The sequence below is a fragment of the Phyllostomus discolor genome, chromosome 8 (genome assembly GCF_004126475.2).
Source record: "Phyllostomus discolor isolate MPI-MPIP mPhyDis1 chromosome 8, mPhyDis1.pri.v3, whole genome shotgun sequence".
In the NCBI taxonomy this organism is placed as follows: domain Eukaryota; kingdom Metazoa; phylum Chordata; class Mammalia; order Chiroptera; family Phyllostomidae; genus Phyllostomus; species Phyllostomus discolor.
The window spans coordinates 91201049-91223386 of record NC_040910.2 but is presented as its reverse complement, the minus strand read 5'-3'; the positions used below and the strand labels follow the sequence as shown (position 1 = coordinate 91223386).

The 22338-nt window shown below is 35.3% G+C and overlaps 1 protein-coding gene across 9 annotated transcripts in view; it reads right to left on the bottom strand.

Annotated features, from left to right (window-relative positions):
- CDC27 (cell division cycle 27) overlaps positions 1–22338 on the bottom strand; it is a 55416-nt gene that overhangs the window by 5724 nt on the left and 27354 nt on the right. For 3 of the 9 annotated variants that reach the window (XM_036033550.1, XM_036033548.1, XM_036033554.1), the window contains 8 exons: positions 20700–20833; positions 16589–16688; positions 15642–15849; positions 15264–15436; positions 12370–12522; positions 10814–11022; positions 7651–7768; positions 5382–5510 (listed from right to left, as the gene is read on the bottom strand). In XM_036033550.1, the coding sequence (XP_035889443.1) occupies positions 5382–5510; positions 7651–7768; positions 10814–11022; positions 12370–12522; positions 15264–15436; positions 15642–15849; positions 16589–16688; positions 20700–20833 (1224 nt within the window). The remainder of the gene's footprint in view (positions 1–5381; positions 5511–7650; positions 7769–10813; positions 11023–12369; positions 12523–15263; positions 15437–15641; positions 15850–16588; positions 16689–20699; positions 20834–22338) is intronic. The other 6 variants (XM_036033551.1, XM_028521895.2, XM_036033553.1 and 3 more) reach the window with 3 other exon arrangements.

Sequence of the window (22338 nt, the reverse complement as noted above, 5' to 3'; positions counted from 1 at the left end):
CCATTAATAGACCTTCTCCCTGAGACAAGCACTAAGCTTTGAATATCAACCTGCCATTTTCACTAATGTTGAAGAGCCTCAAATGTACCCTATGAATTGAATTAAAGCTGTCTGGTAATCTTTTGACCATTGCTACAGGGTTGGGAAGATTAAGGAGAAAGATAGGAAAATTAATATTTGTATTTAAAGAAACTGTATGATGATTAAAAATAAAACTAGCCCCTCAAATGATATACTGTCCATTTTTACCTAGTAAACACACACAAAAAATCTGCTGTTACATAAAGTTACCATGAGTGAGCGGAATCAGAAATTCTTACAATTGAGGATGGAAATATAAACTGATGCAAACTGTTGGAGAGGATAATTTAACATGATATATTAACTTAAAAACTGCAGGTAACCATTGATTCAGTAATCCCACTGTTAGGAATTTGTTCCAGGGATACACTCCAAAAGTTCACTAAATCATCTTTGTAAGAATAGGCAACCTAATATGTTATTGCAGAGCACTAGAAGCAACCAAGGGGTATCTAACCATAGCCTAGTTAAGTAAGTTATGGTCCTTCCTCTGTGAAACACTAGATCTGTAGGTGCTCAATTGTAAGTTAAAAAAAGAAAAAGCAAAAGCAAGATGCAAAAGAGTATATACAGTACTATTTTGTAACAAAACATGCATATCAAACATACAAATACAGTTATGTGGGTATCTGCATAAATATTTTATAAATACATTTATGTGGGCACATGCACAAATTTTTCCTTTTTTCCCACCAGTCAGAAACCAATTTATATTTGCCCCTATACAAGATAAGAATGGTTTACCTATAGGGAGAGGATAATTGCAAGAGTTTGTGGGGGAAGAGGAGCCTTTTTTTTCCTTGGTAGCTTTCTCTACTTGTCTGAGTTTTCTAACATTATGAATATTATACTTTACTTCCCTTTAATGTCCACAGAGTTTACCTATTTTTTGTTTTTTTCTCTATACCTCTTGGAAGTAAAACAAATCCAATATAAGTTAGGTTATTAAAAAAGAGAGACACAACACCGAACACCTACTCACAGGAGTGCTAACGGAAAAGAGCACAATGTACAACTGTCTGTGTAGCTGTATTCATTTTGTGGTTCTGTCATAACGCATCACCACAAGTTTGATGGCTTACAATAAGACCCCTTTTATTGCAGTTCTTTGGATTTGAGGTCCAATAAGAATCTCACTGGGCTAAAATCAAGGTGCTGGCCTGGTTGCCTTCCTTTTTGGAGGGAATCTGTTTCTCTGCCTTTCTTTTCATCCATAGGTTGCCCACATTCCTTCATCTGCTGATTCCTTCCTCCATTTTAATGGCAGCAAAGGCAGCCTGAGTCCTCCTGCTGGTTCTGACTACAGCCAGGATTGGACTGGGGCCATGTGAATAATCCAGCGTACTCTCCCCAGCTCAATCACATCTATGGTCTTTTGTTGCCATGTAAGGTAACATATTCATAGGTGCTGACAATTAGGGCATGCACATCCTTTAGGGGCCATTGTTCTGCCTATTGCAATAGTATAAGCCTACATTTTTACAAACAATTAAAAAATATACAAATAATGAGAAAAAGTATCTGGAGATATATGTTCTGAGCTGTTAATAGTGTTACTAGGACAGTAAGCTTATGAGGAATATTCAACATTGTATTTTTTTATATTTTTATATTATTGAATTTTTTGTAACAAGCACATTACATTATTGATAACACCCCCACAAAGATATAAAGAATAAAACAGTGATCAAAGATCATTGGCTAGAAAGGGATCAGAGGGTTACAGAATTTAATAACTTAAGGAAATTTCTTTCTTCACTGATTGGTACAAGACTGGTTTTATTTCTCCAAAAAGATATAAAGTATGAGGAATTAATCCTATTTCACAGTTCCAAAAATTTTATATAACATCCCCCTTAAGCTAAAGCCAAATTTAATTTCTTGGCTTTTGTAACTTCTTATTGGCATTATCTGAAACAATAGATTTATTTAAAATCTCTTTTGTGTGTGAAGTAGTGTGAAAGTAGCTGGGAGGTAGGTTCACGAGGATTCCTTACTATAGCGATACTTGAAATTTTCTACAGTAGGAGAAATAGAAAAGAAAAGTGAAGGCAAAACACATACACTTTCACAGGCAGTGTATGGTTTAAAATGCTGTTTTTCACACAAGTATATGTAGGAGGCTGTAGTGTGTCCTTCGCATGGTATCCTCTGCCTAAGTGCTGGCAACCCAAGAAAATTAAACTCAATGCTGCAGAGCTGAACATGTCTGAGAATCACACCTGCATGTCAGGAAATGAAAGATTTATTACAAATGAGGAAGCTTCTATGAGGCAGACTATTCATTTTTCCTTTCATTGTGTTAATGTTATAAAATATACATGAAATAGAGTATAAGAATGAAAGATCTGTGGTCATGGATGTTAGTTACTTAAGACCACTCAGGTACACCTGTCAGATATTACCGTGTATCACGATGAAGAAGCCTGAGATGGATTTTAATACTGCAAAGCAGCAATTCTTATGATTTTTGGCCCCGGGACCTCTTTATACCCTTAAAGCTTAATGAATAACCCAAAGAATTTTTGTTAATGTGGGACATAGTTATCAATGAGAAATTAAAAATTTTCATTGATCCATTATTAATTTTTTAAAAAGAGTTTATTTATTTACTTTTAGGGAGAAGGGAAGCAAGGAGGAAACTGAGGGAGAGAAACATTGATGTGCAAGAGATACATCGACTGGTTGCCTCTCACATGCCCCCAAGTGGAGACCTGGCCTGCAACCCAGGCATGCGCCCTGACCAAGAATCAAACTGGCAATCATTTGGTTTGCAGGCCAGCACTCAATCCACTGAGCCACACCATCCAGGGCTGATCGATTATTAATTTAATGATAACAATAAGCCCATTATATGTTAACAGGTACTTTTTTTAATTAAAAATAACTTTCTCATAACAATAAGTCAGTGAAGAGTGGCATTGCTTAACATTTTGGCAAATCTTTGGTTAATAGAAGACAGCTGGACTCTCTTCTATGCTTATGTATTTAATCTGTTATATCATGTCATGAAGCTTTTGGGAAATTCCACTGTACATTTGTGAGATAATAAAAAAGGCAAATAACATCTAAATATTATTATGAAAATAGTTTTGACCTTGTGGACTTCTTAAAAGGGTTTTTGGGAACTCCAGAAGTTCCCAGACCACCTTTGAGAACCACTGCTTCATAGTAACCTTACTCAGAACAATGCACCCCAATCCTTCTCCACTGCTACATCACATATAATTTTCTGTGTGTGCATATTACAATTGTTATCAAAATTTTATGCATCTATCATGCCCCCAACTCATGAGAAAGTGTCTAACTTAGCATTATAATTCTCATTTTTGCCTTAAAAGACCTGAAACTTCCATCACTAGATATCAATACAACACATTAAAATAGGGCGGTGTTTAGCAATGTTTTGCCACAGATATGCTGAGGTAGCCTGCTGACAATATTTGACTGATGTTCATTTTAGAGCCAAGACATTTCAGAAGCAATCGGTAACTTTTCATGATGGCCCTTATTTTAATGTAAGTATATTAGATATAGTACCCATATCCAATCCATGCATCAGAGCAGACCTTATGATATAGCCGAGACCAAAGCTGGTAATCAAAAATGACGACAACCCTTATAGTTTGGACAATGAGTCAGATTAGAACTTGAGCTTCTGGAAGCAAGTACAGGGATAATTTATATGGTGTACCTGGTTAGGTGTGTTGGCATTAAAATAACTTTAAGAATAATAAATCAAATTATTTCCTTCAATTGAAGAACCTGACCACAAATCTAAAGAAGTACAATGATGCAAAAAACATGAAAACAGATGTTGAATTACAAGTATAGTACCTCAAAGAATAAATTAAAAGTTGAAAAGTATTTATTAGATTTAAAAGGAGCTGTATTAATAAGACAAAACATTAAGACTAGACATCCACTTCCTCAAAAAGAAAAATAAAGTACAGTTTAAATTACTGAATAAATGGCAAAGACTAAATTATACATTGATTCCTTTATATAATTTCAGTAGTCTTGAAAAAAGTTAAAAGAACTTATCATTGGTTTTGCATTTTTTTGATTTTTAGCCAATTTCAATATGTCCAAGAAGAATAGATTTCTAGGGAAAGAGTCTACTAAATACTAAAATGAATTACTTGGTCCAAGTTTTCCTGTGCACTTAAATTTTGGAAAAAAAAATTTCTAAGTGTTTACTCCTTTCAGTAAGAAGAATCTGAATGTATTAAAAAATAACCTGAATTTCAAATTAAAACATTATATTCATGGTTTAAGATTGATAAATTATAGCAAAAGTCCCATGTTACTTTATGCCTCTGTTTTCTCAATGTTCCTGATCTTTCCTCACTACTTTTTTTCAGGCTACAGCTTCATACTTTGAAACACAGAGTGAGAAGAGAGAAACACATCAGACTATCCTTAGTCTCCTTTGTTAAAAGCTCATGTTATAACTCTCCATACTTTTTCTTTATGTACTAAACATATATTATTTTTGTGATTTTTTAAGAAGATTTTATTTATTAATTTTCAGAGGGAAGGGAAGTGAGGGAGAAAGAGAGGGAGAGGAACATTGGTTGCCACTCGCACACCCATGTGGGAAATGAACTGAAGATCAAGATTCTATCTTTAGAGTAGATATTTGGATACCTTTAAGTCTAAAAGGCCAGAAAGCATCCAACTGGGGACCGGCCCACATCCAGGTTCATGCCCTGACTGGGAATCAAACCAGTAAGAATCAATTGTTTCTCACATTGCTGTTTCTCTCCTTCTCTTTTTCCCTCCCTCCCATTCTCTAAAAATAAATAAATAAAATCTTAAGAAAATGATAACTTTCTGATGGAAAAACTGCTTTTCTATATACGGAATCTTTACAGGGGACAGCCACGTATTCCTAAATATCCACATACTCATCCTTCCTATGACTATTTCAAGAATGAAGTTAGAAAGACAATGAAATTAATAGCTTTTTAAAATGTGGGAAATGAACTGAGATAAAAAGTAAAGTATAAGCCCTGGCTGGCATAGCTCAGTGGATTGAGCGCGGGCTGCAAACCAAAGTGTCGCAGGTTCGATTCCCAGTCAGGGTACATGCCTGGATTGCAAGCCATGACCCCCAGCAACCTCACATTGATGTTTCTCTCTCTCTCTCTCTCTCTTCCTCCCTCCATTCCCTCTCTAAAAATAAATAAAATCTTAAAAAAAAAAGTAAAGTATAAATAAGGTTTAGCTTATTAAAAAAGGGGCAAAGCTTCTTAAGCCATACAAACCTGAAGACCATTAAGATATTTATCTCTTACCTTATATTTTTCATTTGCAAATAAAACTGAGGCTCTGTGAAATTTGCATAGAGGGTTCTTAGGATCAATAACAATGGCTTTGTTTAGGGTGTCCAAAGCCTTCTCGGATTTTTTCAAGGCATGCTGAACCTGTAAAAAATAAAGATCCTATTAATGTTTCCTTTTGGTATTTTTGAGGCTAAGAACCAAATGATAGGACTCAAAACCAACAACAGATAATAAAACTACTAGAGATAAAGATGTATGCTTTCATTGGATTGCCCACTAGGTTAAGTGGATTTAATTGATTACCAGACTGTTAATAGAGTATCTCTAAAATCTCTTCCTACTCTAGTTCAACTGCTTCACTTTAAAGATGAGAATACTACAGCCCAGAGATGTCAAATTACTTGCTCTAGGATCAAAACCTAGGTCCTCTGGAGCCCAATTCACCATTACATATCCATAATGAAGATCAAGATTCTATCTTTAGAGTAGATATTTGGATACCTTTAAGTCTAAAAGGCCAGAAAAACCTTGGTTTTTCCCTTCAATACAAGAAAATCTGTACTATTTAGCTAGATAATACTCAAATTTCAACAAGTCTATTCTGAGCCTCTAATTAGTGATTAGGCATTTTAAAACTGTGTTCAAAAACCCCTAGAGGATTTGGCTCTAAACCTTACTAACCTCTTTTCACTCAGAACTATTACACTTTTAACTATTTTAGGATTTTACTGTAAAACTAATTCTTCTGTCTTACATATTTTAAAACCATTGATCTGTAATAGTGGGAAATAAATAATTTATTTATTTTTAATCCTTACCTAAGGATATATTTATTGATTTAGAGGAAGGGAGGGAGGGAGGGGGATGAGGGAAGAGAGGAAGAGAGGGAGAGAGACATCGATGTGAGAGAGAAACATTGATCACATGTGTGCCCTGATTGGGGACTGAACCCCCAACCTTTTGGTGCATGTGACCAATGGTCCAGCCAACTGACCCACCCAGTCAGGGCAATAATTCATTTTAAATAACTTTGAAAAAACCCCCCAAGCCTCACTATTCATTCATATGCATATACTCATATTTCTATTGTGTTCCTCCTTGGGTCCATTGAATATTAAGAATAAAGTACAGTGAGCAGATGTGGAACTTTAACAAATACCACTGTAACAAGAATGTGAGAGTAGGTACCGCCAATATCTGGTTGCTAAATTCATCTGTGCAATGATCTCTGCAGAGGCTATTACTACTGCTTGTGGCCAACTCTGCCCACAGGACTGAAATCCTAAATACTAGTTCCCTGAGAGAGGGAAGTGTATTCTTTTATCTGAAAACTTCTTCCAATAAACCACTCAAAATGTTAAAAACAATCTCTTCCACAACAACTTTAAAAGAAAGCCTACTTTAAAAAATGTCCCACTTTGCTAAAGGACACCAAAAGATACCCAACTTGGATTTCTTCATCTTAAGTGGCAAAAATAATAATTTTTAAGTCAATTATATTTATATTTTCTCTATATTTTTGTATAGTATTCAATTATAAAAGCAACCATGTCAATTTAAAAAATTATAAAGAATTATAATTCTTCCTCAAAACTGAATAGTAAAATTCCAAAGAATATAATTTCCTCCTATTATGTGCCCATTCCCACAAAACCAGCCTTGCTGAGAGAAAGATAAAGGAGCAGGGGAAGGAAAGAAAGAAGAGAGAGGAGTGAGAGGGCAAGAACAAAAACTTAGGGTGCTATGCTCACAGAGAAATAAATGAGATTTTAAAAAGCAAACATACCTTTTCTCCTATCTCTCTTATCTCTTACAAAGTACAACTTATAAATATATTTTAAAAATATAAATATAAAATTGGTGATCCACATTGCCTTAAACGAATCTTAATTAGCTGTACCATACCTGTATCACTTAGAGGCTAAAACACAAGAAACCATTTGCCTTAAAATATTAATTACTTAATTTAGAAGCTAAATATTAACATGGAAAAGTATTTTAAAAAAGATGATCTCAAGTAAGCCTTTTAAGAACCCTATGGGTTAGGCAAGGTGGTAGTATTTGTCATTCATAAAACAAAAGCTCAGAGAAACTGACTTGCCCAAGAGATGAGGGTACTCCAGTTATTTCTCTTTATGCCAAGAAAAAGGTGATATTTTTGGCTATAAAAGAATCCAGGACATTGTTTCAAGAATAACAATGATAATGAGAAAGCCCTAATTCTTAAACAAACATATTTCAAGAGGGAGGTTAATTGAACAATGTTTAGAGAGCTACTTACTACTCCAATGTGGCAAAGTAAAACTGAACTTTGAGGGTTGATGTCAAGTGCTTTCTGGAAATGCATTTCTGCAAGGCTGAATTTTTCTTGCTTGTAATAAATCATTCCTAAACCATACCTGAAAGTGTAAAAGTATAGTTTTAGGTATATAAACTGTGGTGGCTAATTTTGTTCAACTAATAAAAGAATTACGTATGGAATCTAATAAACCAGTAGAAAAATAGAAAAACCATTCAAGCATTTTAGACAAGTCACTTTTACAAGTAAAAACAATAAATCAAATCAATCAGTCAGATTATGCTATGACAATGTAGGAAAAAAGAAAACATATCCTTAAACCAACTACTACAATCTAGATTTAATGGCTACTTCTTACTGAGTGGTTATTATGTGTGTGCCAATAACTTTGTTAAATGCCTTATGTAAATTTTCTCATTTAATCCTAGGAGGAACCAAGGAGATAGGTACTGATATCATTCATATTTTCAAATAAGGAAACTGAGGCTTAGAGAAGTTAAATTAACATGCCCAAATGTGAGGTTTGTCCAGAAAGCATCCAGCCATGTAAAATGAAAAAGAGGCATTTATTGAAGAAGATACAAGAAACACTGTACACAGGACAATGATGCTTCAGTCCCCTTCAAAGTAGGCACCTTGGGACCTCACATAGTTACATTTGCAATCAGCTGCCCCATCATATTTTCCTGAATCTCATTGATGGTCTGAAATCTCTTCCCTTTCAAAGGTGATTTTAGTTCTGGAAAAAAATGGAAGTCATAGGGCACCAAATCTGGGTTGTAGGGGGGCTGAGTCACCTAGGTGATTTGGTGTTTCACCAAAAAACTCTGCATGAGACAGACATGATGCATGAGTGGGTATGGTGTCGTGATGAAGCTGCCAATCACCAGCTGCCCACAGCTGTGGCCTTCTGAATCATCTGAATAGTTTTCATGGAGAAATATTCAGGCTTAATGCAAAATTTAATGCAGATTTGTTGCTCTATTCCCTCAGTTATTTTGGATGTGATGGCCACACAGTACACATGCTCACTCAATGGAATCTACTGCCCCCACTGACTAGTACAGTGAAGTTGTCATGTTCATGCACACGTACTCCAGCCCACTCTCCTTGGCTGCCAGGTAACATCAATGCCATGCAAACTGCTCTCGTTAGATTAACAATGGCTGAACTTTTTCTGGATAGACCTTGTATATACAGCTAGTCAAGATTCTAACCAGATCCTTCCTTTATGATTCTAAAACCCTAAACTCTTAACAATGCTAGTCCCATATTCTTCATCCACATGTATACATACATATTTTATACAATCACAATCGCATAATGTCATGTTCAGCTTCCCCTCTCCCCACTTACTGTATCAAAAACATGCTCCTATAGACTTCAAAATGTATAGACTTAACAACAATGGTAATTTTTATAGGCTCCAAATAGACCTCAAAATTATACATTTTACAGGCTATGCACTGTAAATGGCACATATGCAATGGCACATTAAGTTGTGTGACTTATTTACATTAAGGAGATCCCTTCTGGCTATAGCTAGACAGTGATGATGGGAAATAAGCATCAAATGAATAAGAAAACGTGCACACTACATCTGCTTTGAGTGGCTTTCTTTTTCATTATAATGGTGTTAGAGGTGAAGAAAGGGCATAAAAAGCTCTGTACTAATAATGGTGAAGGTGGGGATAAAAAAAGAAAGACTACTTTGGAGTTGGAATAATAAATTTACTTAACTCTACATACTTAGAGTTAACTAAATACCTCAATATTTAACTTCTTCTGAGTAAAAGCCTGCCAGTCTGAATATTCCTCCTTTTTACCAAATGAGATAATTACCTTTACAACATAATTTTATATGGTTTATAAGAATGAAATATAGCATCTAAAAAACAACACAAGTTCTATCTACACATCTAAAAACCAAAAGTCCTATTAAGAACCAAATTCTTAAAATATCAGAGAACTGTATATTTATGTGAAGACAGTCAGTGTTGGCAAGGCCTGACTGTTTAATGTATCAGCAGAAGCTAGCCCTTATCAGGCCATCTTATAAGCAATGTTAATTACTTAGAAATGAGATAAAATCCATTAAAAATATACATAAATAGCCCTGACTGGTGTGGCTCAGTGGGTCAGGGGTTGTCCTGCAAACCAAAAGGTCGCCAGTTCTATTCCCAGTCAGGGCACATGCCTCAGTTGCAGGCTAGGTGTCCTGTAGGGGGCATGTGAGAAGCAACTGATGGATGATTCTCTCATACCTCAATGTTTCTCTCTCCCTCTTTCTCCCTCCCTTCAACTTTCTTTACAAATAAATAAAATAAAATAAAACATATGCATAAATCAAAAACTATATTTTAGGTATCTAATGCCTCAGATTTAGAGAGAAAATAGAATAAAATTCAAGTGTTATAATGATTAACCCAAAAGATAAAAAAAACAAAACTAAAAACATATGTCTGACATAAAAAATCTACCAGTTATAATACCAAAATAACACTTCTTGATATCTTAACTATTAAGTCAGTCAAGAAAAATACAACAAAACATCCGCAGTAAACACAGCACTGAGGCAGAAATAAGAACAAACTTTCCCATGTCTTCTTCGTTCGATAAAAATATGAGCCAGATAGTAACTTCCTATTTGTCTACTTTTGTTCAAGTATAAAAAGGTAAAATAGAGACATTACTTAATAAACTAGAATACCTGAGTTCATAAAATTTAATTAGCTAGAACTAGTACTTAAACTAAAACACTGTCAAAGAGCAACAACTAGTGGGTAGTTTTCGATGTTTATTTCCTATTATACAATAGGTGATTTATACTATTTCCACTTTCTATCTTAATCATCAATTTAGTGTTCTAAGAAAAAGTAGCAAATCAAAGTAAAAAAGCACACAATTATTTTCAAAAGTATGGTAGGAGAAAAGGTTGAAACTGTTGAGTATAAGGATCTTGTATTCTATATGTTATCATTAGCTAATTTAAGAGTTTGTTAAAGGTATAGACATGACTTTAAAAAACACTTTGGTTAGACATTATCAACCAGTAATCAAATTCACAACAAGAGATCTAACAAGAAAAATTACTAAGTATCAGCCCATCAACAAGACATTGCCTTTGCACTTCATTAGCACTTACCATGCATTATAATGTCTAGGATTGACTCTAATAGCATTTCGAAAACAAGCTAATGCTTTGTCTAATTCTTCAGTTAAGACAAACTCATGCCCTAATAGAGTATAGGCATAAGCATAATTTGGATCAACCTGGATAGCTCTCTGGAAGAATTTAATTGCAATATCATGTTCCCGTTGCAAACTGAAACAGTTCCCTGCAGCACACCAGGCCTTTAAAAAATAAAAACAAAACAAACAAAAAATGCACAATTAAATTTTTGTTTTATGTTTTCCCTAACAAAACCAAATCTATGGCTAAAATTAGACAAAAAGACAAAAACTAAAGAGTTTTAGCAGATACAGTCAATCCTCATTATTCATGAATTCCATATTTGCAAAATTGACTACTTGCTAAAATTTATTTTAAAACCCAAGTCAATACCTGCAGTAGCTTAGTAGACCCAAAATATGTGTTGCCCAACAGGCACATTCTCAATTAAGGTAAAAAAGGGGCAACTCTCTGCCTTCTTGTTTTTGAAGGTCGGTGATCAGAAGACAGACTGCAGGGGGACAGTGCATGGAGTGCAAGCAGGGAGCTCGGGTTCTGGGGCCAGATGGGCAGTCTGAATCCCAGCTCTGGCACTATTTGTAAGATGGCCTCAGGCAAGTCACCTTAACATTTTTACACCTCATTTTCTCTTTTGTATAATAAATACAATGTACCAGGTTGAGTTGTTTTTAGGATTTAAGATTATAATTTATAATCAGAGAGAGAGAGAGAGAGAGAGAGAGAGAGAGAGAGAGTGTGTGTGTGTGTGTGTGTGTGTTTTGTTTCCCTAAGGAGCAATAGTTCAGTATTTGCTAACCATTGTTCATGGAGACTAGAACATAACTGCTAAGAATAATAAGAATTGACCTTTAAATTCTAAGCTTAAACATGTCATACAAGTACCACTAAATATTCTTGAGATGCACTGAAATGCAATTCTTATAGGACTGCAGCATCTAAAAAAATTGTGCCTATGTCTTAAAATGACAAGTAAAGCCCTGATTAGAGTGGCTCAATTGGTTGGGTGTTGTCTCACAAAGTGTAAAGGTCACCAGTTCCATTCCTGGTCAGGGCACATGCCTGGGTCATGGGTTCAGTCCCCCATCAGGGCAGGTATGAGAGGCAACCTACAGATGTTTCTCTCTTACACTGATGTTTCTCTTCCTCTCTCTCCCCCTCCCTTCCCCTTTCTCTAAATAAATAAATTTTAAAAATGACAAAATTATGATTTTATTTCAATTTAAAATGAGCAATTTTCATTCCATATAATTTCTGGTTAATGAACCCTAATCTTGGTGATAACAGCAGTTTTAACACAGCCAAATCTTGATTAATCCTGAATGAAATATCTACTTTGTGATTTTTCTATTTGGGAATCTGCAACATCTATTTTAGGACTCTTCTCTGAGTCCTGCTTATAGAGAATGGTGTGGGTGATATTAAATGGCATTTGAATTATTTGGTTTATCTCAATTTGGTAAGGGTGATCAAAAAATAGCTACATAAGCCGAGCATTTCAGTTAACATACCTCCGGTGAATTTTTATCCATGTCTGTTAAGTCTTTTGAAAGAACTGAAAGAGCAACATCCTTTTGAAGATGCCAAAGCGTTGTAGAGTATATCTCCATGCCTTCAACTCTGTAATTCTCAATTCTTCTAACCTCTGAGAATATTCTTTCAGCCTGAAATACAGAAACCAGTAAGGGAAAAACAAGTTGACACAATTTACATATATGCAGGGAGAGCACTGGGCACTCTTCTTGTCGGACCTAAATGCTCTCTTGTTTTATGATGTTTATGTGAGTTAGTAACAACGCAAGGCCAAACTGAGCAACCTCGCATGGCAGGCCAAATGTTAATCACATTCACACTTAACTTAGTTTCTGTACCTAAGTCATAGTAGAAACATGAATTTTGAAAAGAAAATGTAAGTTTACAGACACAAGAAAGAAAGAGCTATTCAAAGTTGCAATTGAAAGAGGACAAGTCAATTATTTTATTCTCAAAAAACATACTTCAAAGTTTTAATGATAGCTTTATAGGATAACTCCCTTAGGAAAGGTGGGAGAGGAATGACTTCTATAACACAAAAGCTATTTCTGTACTGACTTTTATTAAGAGGTTGAGTTGAAAACTTTAGAGGAAAAACAGGTTCAGGCATGCTGAGCACTGAATACACCCACCAATGTCGTACCTGTCAGGAATTGTCCCCGTCTAATAAACCCTTGTCCCTCTGCAGCACTCACTGACTTAGGGTCTCTCCTCACCATACTCACGGCTCTCAGAATTACCCTTCTCTCTCCCTGAAGTTGGAGACTTTGGTTATATAAAACCAATTCGTTTCCTCATTTATCAATTCAGTAAGTTCAAAATTCTGAAAGTCAAGTTTAATTTAGAACTAAAGAATATCTGGTCTGTTCTTAATGAAATGAAGATGACAGAAAATAAGGAAATAATAGTTATAAAACCAGGAACTTAATTCTAAGAAATGGTCACATACTATTTAGGATAGCTTGATAACTTGTAACTTCCCTGAAATACCTTAAAAGTAATACAGGTAAGTTTTTCAAATAGGCATTTTTTTCAAATAGGCATTGGTTACAAGAAAACAGACCTAGTCACCAGCCAAACACTGGTTTTAGACATGTTTGTTTTCAGATTTTTCAGAATCTATTGCTTTTTCTGAAAAGTGACTGTGGCATGGGCAAGGAAAAAAAAAACAAAATTAAGTTGAAACAAAGGTTTTCTTCAGTTAAATACCTCGGTCTGTATCTACTCTATAATTAGGGGAAGGAACAAAATTCATGCAAAGTACCTATGAAACAATATATTAAAAATAATTTTGAAAAGGTCTTGCAAAGCAGTCTTTGCCTGTGTACCAGGAAAAGACTGTAATCAAACATGGGTCTTCTCATAATAAGGCTGCTTACAACTCTTTCTCCTTTATTTCACAAAACTGCACAAACAGGGACCTTCTGCATTCATCCTCTATCTGAAAGAACACTCCATCCCTAGATCTTTATACGGCTGATAAAGGGAGGAGTAACCTTCTTTCTCCTAGCACTTTTTTTTTTAAGATTTTATTTATTTATTTTTAGAGAGGGAAGGGTGGGAGATAGAGAAACATCAATGTGCGGTTGCTGGGGGTTATGGCCTGCAACCCAGGCATGTACGCTGGCTGGGAATTGAACCTGCGACACTTTGGTTTGCAGCCCGCACTCAATCCACTGAGCTACGCCAGCCAGGGCTTCCTAGCACACTTTTAAAAAAATAGCACCACACTTCATTGTCCCCTAATTTCCTTATCATGCTTCATTTTTTCTTCATATAACTTACTGCTATCTGTCTTTTTACATTTATTGGCTCTATTTTACAATCTGTCTCTTTTATTGGAATAAGAACGTAAACTCTATGAAGGCAAGCAATTAATCTGTCTAGCTGTATATTACAGAGTCCAGGACATAACATGCACTCAAATATATTCTGAACAAGTGAACTGAAAGCAAATAAGGCAGAAAAGTAACATTATTAATCTTAAGTAATTTATATTAGAGAAATTGTATGAATATATGAGTTTCTAAAGTTTGTTTTTTAATTTCGAGGGGGCAAGGGGAGAAACTGCTTTGGAAAAAGTAGGGAGAATATTTAAATTGAAAATTAGAGTTTTCTACCCTGGCTGGTGTGTCTCAGCGGATTGAGTGCCAGACTGGAAAGTGAAGGGTCACTGGTTTGATTTCCAGTTCGGGAATGCCTGGGTTGCAGGCCAGGTCCCCTGTAGGGGGTGTGCGAGAGGCAATCACATATTGATGTTTCTCTTCCTCTCTTTCACCCTCCATTCCCCTCTCTCTAAAAATAAATAAGTAAAATCTTAAAAAAAAAAAAGAAATTAGAATTTTCTCTGGCTTTAGGTTAATCATCCTCTCCTTTTCTGGTATAAATAAGTAACTTAAACAATGAATGCAGTTAAAGTTAAAAGGATAAAAGTCTTGTGATAAGGATACTCTGTCCTCAATTACATGCAGTTTTATTCATAGCATCCCTCAAGTTTATAAAATGTATTAAATGCCAAATATTCATCCCAGTTAAGAACTCTAAATACAGTAGAAAGAATTTTGCCTAGAAATATCTATTTAATATTAAATATATATTTTCAGATCCAACCAGTGCAAGTGTTCCATATAACAATGTATGGATGGCTTACTTGGGTTCTCTATAAATCTATCTCAAGTAATCCTGAAGAATTTAAATCACTCACCCCCTAACACAAGAAAAACTGTATTTATAAATTATAATACTGAGAAAGTAAATATAAAGACATGCATAATAAATATTGACCTTCTAGATCTAGCCCTGTCAAGCATAGGCATTTTAATTAAATTTCAATTATGTGTAAAAGGCATATAGCACTGTTTTTCATACTTACTTGCATGTACTCTGAAAGTTCAAAGTAGGCCCTTCCAATTTGGCACAGTACCCAACCAGTATTGTAGTGGTGAGAAGGGAGGTGGCTCAAGATATTTATAGCTTCTTTGCAGTTGTATGAACACAAAGCTAAATAACCTTTCCCCATTTCACGAAGAAGGCTCATCAAACCTTCTAGGAGAAAACAGTGTAGTAAACAAAGGAGAAAAGATAATAAAACAATTTGGTTTTCTAGAAAGGCTAATTACAAAATAATTCATCAAAAATTCCAACATCTATCTAAAAAAAAAGAGAGGCACTTGAAAAGAACATAAAAAAACTTACTAAAGAAAACTGAATAGAATAAAATACAAAGAAGTATTTAGCAATTAAAACACACCTGCTGCTGCTTTCTGTAGATTAAATGCCTGGATCTGAGGTGTGATTGTGGAGATTTTCCCCTCTGAAATGATGGAAGAGTCCAATTTTGTAATTTCCAGGCTATCATTTATGTTAGGTTGAGATATTCCTCCTTTATTAGTTTTACTTTTTGTTTTTCTGTTTGGGATTTTAGGTGGAAACTTCATTTTTAATTTTTTACTGTTCTCCTGTAAAAAGGAGAAAAGCCCCACACTTGTTACAATCTTGTACTTTAGACATTCCCCAGCTGTTCCTCAAATATTAGGTATAAATAGATATACAATCTTGATTGGATATTTTTCTCAGGAGAAATTTTATAAAGACAAAAGTCCTCAACGTCACTTAATTTTAAATAATTCTGAACATAATCTGTACAAACTAGTGTTTGAAGTAAATTAGCATTAAATATTGTTCTTTTCTGAAAGTGTATCATTTTCATTGATGATAACATCTGATAACTGTAGTACACCATCAAATGCAGGAAACTAGAGTTGGTGTAACATCTCAACTAAACTATAGATCTTATTTGGATTTCATCAGTTTTTTATATGCATCTATTTTTTTTCGGGGTGTGCATAGTTCTATGAATTTTTTCACATGTTTGGATTTGTGTAACCAACTGCCACAGTAAACAGAACTGTTGTACTAGAGCACAAAAAAATCCCCTTGAGCTCTGCTTTAATAGCCACCCCCCCAGCCACCCCTCCCCCACCAGTCCTAACTCCTGATAACCACTGATCTGTTCTCTGCCACAATCTTTTCATCTCAACGGTTATAAAATATTTATTAAAGGACCAAGAAGATTTACAAATGTTATAGATGGTCCCTTAAATTAAAAAAAAAAAACTAAAATATTTAAAAATAGCCACCTTATTTATTTATCAGAGATTGAGTCAGATGAACAGGCATTTTGGGGTGCAGCATTACCTTAGTGGTAGAGCTGTCACTAGTGAAGAGGCGCGAACTTCTCCGGGGCAGTGCATTGGGGGGAGACGTGATGGTGGGGCTCAGGACCTGAGGTGTTGTACTACAAAAATTATAGAAGTAGGTATTATTTACAAACTCAATTTATGACCATAATTATTGCTTCAATTCAAGTATATTTTAAAAAAAATTTTAAAGGCCCTGGCTGGGTAGCTCAGTTAGAGAATTGTCCCAAAATTCAAGGTTATGGGTTTGATCCCCAGTCAGGGCACATACAAGAAGCAATCAAAGAATGCATCAATAAGTGGAACAACAAATCAATGTCTCTTTCTCAAATCAATAAAAATAAACATAAATAAATAAATACAAAAAGTATCCAACATGTTTGTACTCTAAAGTTGATGAGTTCAGTCATTCTTTTTCTTATCCCTCTATGAAAACTCAGACTTAAATACTATATGTGTTATCATAAATTAGTGATTATACCACAGATCTTCGCTCTAACTAAAACTGCTTATTGTTGAATTTAACTCACATAAAAATTCTGGGTTAATAAATGGTAAACACATCCATAAACCAATTATCTCTAGCTCTCATTTGCAACTACAGCAACTTAGAGAAAAAGGAAAAGATAGTTGGACATAAATAGTAGGGATATTTGCCAACAAATACTACCAGAAAAACTGATATTTGAGAAGTTATTTCCCTGTAAATGCAAACACCACATCGAGGTTTACACAGCAAAAGAAATCTAATAATTACGTGGATACATTTTTTACTTTAAAGGCAAACTCTAAATGGTAAGAGTTTCATTCTTAGAAAACAAGCAAACTTAAAACCTAAAATTATCAGAGGAGATAAATCTATAAAGTAAACTGTTTACAATGTATATAGTTTATGAGAAATCCTACTAATTACCTGAGTTTGGGTAACAGAGGCTTTTGAAAAGAGATGTTTGACCAGTGAGTAAAGAATCCCTGGCTATCCTTAATCCTTTCAAAAGACATAATCTCAATGTAAGGATTTCAGCAAGTGAGGTCATTTGGGTTGACCAATTATTTTTTTAAATAAACTTTAAAATTTTTTTTAAAGATTGTATTTATTTATTTTAGAGTGAGGGGAAGGGAGAGAGAAAGAGAGGGAAAGAAACATTAATGTATGGTTACCTCTCACGCGCCTCCTACCAGGGACCCTGCCCTCAACTCAGGCATGTGCCCTGACTGGGAACTGAACTGGAGACCCTTTGCTTCACAGTCCAGTGCTCAATCCACTGAGCCACGCCAGCCAGGGCTAAGTAAACTTTTTAATTACTGTATTTTACCATGTATAATGTGAACCCACGTTTTTGGCCCAAAATTTCAGGGAAAAAATGTTTCATTTTAATTTTTTAATTCAACTGTTTATATTTAGAAACAAAACCAATGATCACATTCCAGGGTATTATTTTGCATATAGATATCATTATTGCCTTTTAGAGTTATAGTTTTAATGCATAAGCATAAATAAAAGAATTAAAAATATTTCTATAGATACAGAATTAGTACTACCCATGTATAATGTGCATCCTTATTTTTCCCTCAAAAATTTGGGCAAAAAAGTACACATTATACACAGCAAAATATGGTAATTTATTTTTAAGAGCAATTTAAGGTTCACAGCAATATTAAGGGGAAAGCACACAGTGTTTTTCAGACATTGGACAGCGGGCAGCACATGCCTGAGGAGAGTTCTGAGGACGTAGTGCAGGGAAGGGAAACATGAATAGAGCTCAGGTCTGAAAATGTTGAGAATTCAGGGAAGGAAAGGCAGCTAGCAATTGTAGGTCAGAGTACTGGAAGGAATACAGCTACAAAGAGAGGAGGAGCTCCTAAAACCTGCAGAAGGGTTCCCTAGAGTCTTCGGTAAAACAAACCAGTGCAGGTGTTTCAGTGTTGTATAACAAAGACTTTGGTCTTTGTCTTGGGCTCTTGGGAGGAAGCTTCTAAACCCTCAAAATTTTCCAAGTGATAGGAATGTCTTCATTATTCATGGTGGGCCCCTGGGACCATACCTGAGTTCATGACTCATGATGGACTTTGGGATAGTTTCAGGATGAGGGACTAGCCATACTGGCAAGATCAACCAAGTGATTAGAGAGGGCTGAGGCTCTAGGCTTGGTGACATCAGCCTGACCTCCTTCTGAAGGGCAGGGTGGTGGAGATTGAGTTCAATCACATAGCCAATGAAGCATCTATCATGCCTACACAAGAAAACCCCAATAAAAACTCTCAACATTGAAGCTTAGTTGAGCTTCCTGGCTGGTGAACAAATTGATGTACCTAAAGGGTGACACATCTTGATTCCACAGGAAGTGAACACAGAAATTCTGGGTTTGGGAGCCTTCCAGACTATATCCTGTGGGCCTTATTTGTCTGATTGTGCTTTGTATCCTTTATAATAAAACTTTAAGTAGAACACTTTCCTAGATTCTGTGAGTTGCTTACCAAATCATTAAACCTAAGGGGGCAGCAAGAACCCTCACAGATTCCAGGAGTTCAATGAATCCAAAGGCCAAGAAAGAAAAAAACTATACTACACCACATCATAATCAAATGGCTTAAAATCAGTGATAAAGAGTAAATCTTTAAATAGTCAGAGAAAAAAGACACATTACATATAGAGAACTAGAAATGAGAATGACAGCAGACTTCCTATCAGAAACAATGCAAGCTAGAAGATGGTCCAGCAACATCTTTAAATAGATAAAAACTTTACTAGAATTCTATATTCAGTGAACATTTCTTTCAAACACAAAAACAAAGGTGAGATCAAAATTTTCTTCTGACATACAACAGCTGAAAAAAATTAATGATCTGCAGACCTGAACCACGTGAAATGTTAAAAGAATTCCTTCAAGATGAAGAAAATGGGTAACAAATTGAAATTCAGATCTATAGAAAGAAATAAAGAGCACCAGCTCTGGCTGGTGTGGCTCAGTGGACTGAGCGCCAGCCTGAGAACCAAAGGGTCAGTGGTTCAATTCCCAGTCTAGGGCACATGCCTGGGTTGCGGTCCAGGTCCCCAGTAGGGGGCTATGCAAGAAGTAAACCCACACTGATGTTTCTCTCTCTCTTCCTCCCTCCCTTCATCTTTGTGAAATAAATAAATAAAATCTAAAACAGAAAATAAATAAAGAGGACCAGAAATTGTAAATATGTGAGCAAATATAAAATAGACTTCTTTGTATTACTTTACAAAATTTCTATAGAAGAACTAAGGCAGAAACTATAACAATGCACTGTGGGGTTTGTAACATACATATAAGTAAAACTATATGAAAACAGTGACATAAAGACTAGGAGAAGAGCATGAAAATATACTGTAATAAAGTTTTATTATATGTGGCATGATATATATTATTACTTAAAGTTAGGCTTTTATAAGTTAAAATGTACACTATAAAATCCAAACAACCTCTTAAAAGACAAAATAAAGAGTAACCCAGGGTTTACTCTTAATTTTTAATTTTACTCTTAGTTTATTAATAAATAACCCTTTATTTATTAATAAAGAGTTAATAAAGCAATGCTATAGGTTGAAATATATCTCCTAAAAAGATATGTTGAGCCCCTAACTCCCAGTACCTTGAATGTGACTTTATTTAAAAATGGGGTATTTGTAGTTACAGTCACGTTATGATGAGGCCATTAGATCCCATATCACTGATTTCCTTTACATGAAAAGGGAAATTTGGATACAGACACACAGGGAAGATGGCCTTGTCGAGCCCAATGGAGGCGGATACTGAGACAGGCCACCACAAACTCAGGAATGCCCGGGGCTGCGGGAAACTGAAAGAGTCAAGGAAGAATTCTCCTCTAGTTGCTTCAGGCAGAGGGTGAATGGTCCTGCCAACACTTTAATTTTAGCTTATAGCTAATTCTTGTCTTGACTTACATTATAATACTCAACTAAAAATTATACTAGTCCTTCCAGTAAGTTAGAAATTTCAAATGTGATGTATTAAAAATTTATAATAGTCATTGTAGAATTCTTGGGAGAATCAAAACCTGCCTATATTGAAGCATAGCAAGAGAAGCTTAACAATATCACATAATGACTCCATCATAAATACCTTGTTTGTGGGCCAGAACTTTGTGTTTGTGCAACAAGAACTGGAGTTACCTCTCGACTATTTCCGCTCTGGGAGAAGACAGACTTTGTTCCAGTTTGGCCGATTCTGGCAACAGACTGTAAAACACAAAAAGTCTAAGGTTTGTGAATTATAAATTGCATTATAAATAATAAAAGACACATGATGCTCCCATTTCCATTTTCCCAATGCAAGATTTCATAATATATTACTGTCATCTGAAAACACAAACTATTAATGTCACTATTTGTCATTACTAATGTCTTACTACAATGAACATCAGGCTATCCACTTTTTAACACCAGTATTTTTTTTTATACTGTCCTGTCACCTTTCACTTTAGTTTCCAAGAGCAGGTTCAAAAGTCCTGGAAGCCATTTATTACGCACCTTTTCCAGTTGGGGCTAAGTGCTAAAGATTTTTAAGACTACTATACTCAAGATTTATGATCTGAGTTAGTACACATAAAAAAGAATATAGCCCTGGCTGGTATGGCTCAGTGGACTGAACATCGACCTCTGAACCAAAGGGTCGCTGGTTTGATTCCTAGTCAGGGCACATGCTTGGGTTGTAGGCCAGGTCCCAGTAGGGGGCACGTGAGAAGCAACCACACACTGATGTTTTTTTCCCTCTCTTTCTCCCTCCCTTTCCTTCTGTCTAAAAATAAATAAATAAAATCTTAAAAAAAAAAGAATATAGAATAAGATTCTATGTCCCTTCTTTGGCATTTATTAAAAACAGTTCTATACAGGTATCCCTTGTTTTTTGGAAGTTGGTGAATTTTGCTTTTATGAAACAAAGTGAAAAGCAAAAATAGTGTTCAGCATTGGCTTTGCAGCAAGCTGTTAGAGGCTTCCAGAGCCCCCAGCAGTGAGAGGGGCACCACTCAACTCCTTCCCTGAGAACTACACTCAGCACCTCAGCATCAAGCGCCAGAACATGGAACTGTGTCTGTGAGCATCTGTGCTTTACTTTGACTTATTTTTTGCACTCCTTAACAAGGTATGTCCTAAAGTATCGGAAGAGCTTAAGAGAGTTTGTAAGGATGTTACATTTATCAAAAAACTGGAAGTAATGAAGCATTTCAGTTGTGGTGAATAAAATAAAGACGTGTGTGTGAGCTGAATTTTGGGAATGCTCAAAATTTTTCCATATAAATTAATGGTAACTACTTCTTTGCTTTAACCCGGTTTAGATTTACAAAAGGTTTCATGAATGCTCTACTGGTGGTTGGACAGTGGGGAAAACCTACAGTAGTTACAGGAATAGATTAAAAAAGAAATTATCCAATTATTTTCCAAATTCTAAGGATACTGCTCTTAGAACTAATATTTCTTTCTAGTGCTCAGTCTGTGGTCCTCAGCTACTCTCTCTTTCCCTAGAAAAGACTTGCCATTTTAACAGCTTTAATTACTGTTTCTATCACCAGTCCATATTCTTTCCTCTATGACTGACTATCCACTACATAGTTTCACCTAATCTACCACCACCTCAAAACAAAACTTTATTCTCTTTCCTCCTCTTCCTTCTACATTCACCCAGGGGACAAAACTTAAGTTAATTGTGGCCCTTTCTTATTTAACAAAGAACTACGTACGGTACTCAGAACTCAGTTTGATAT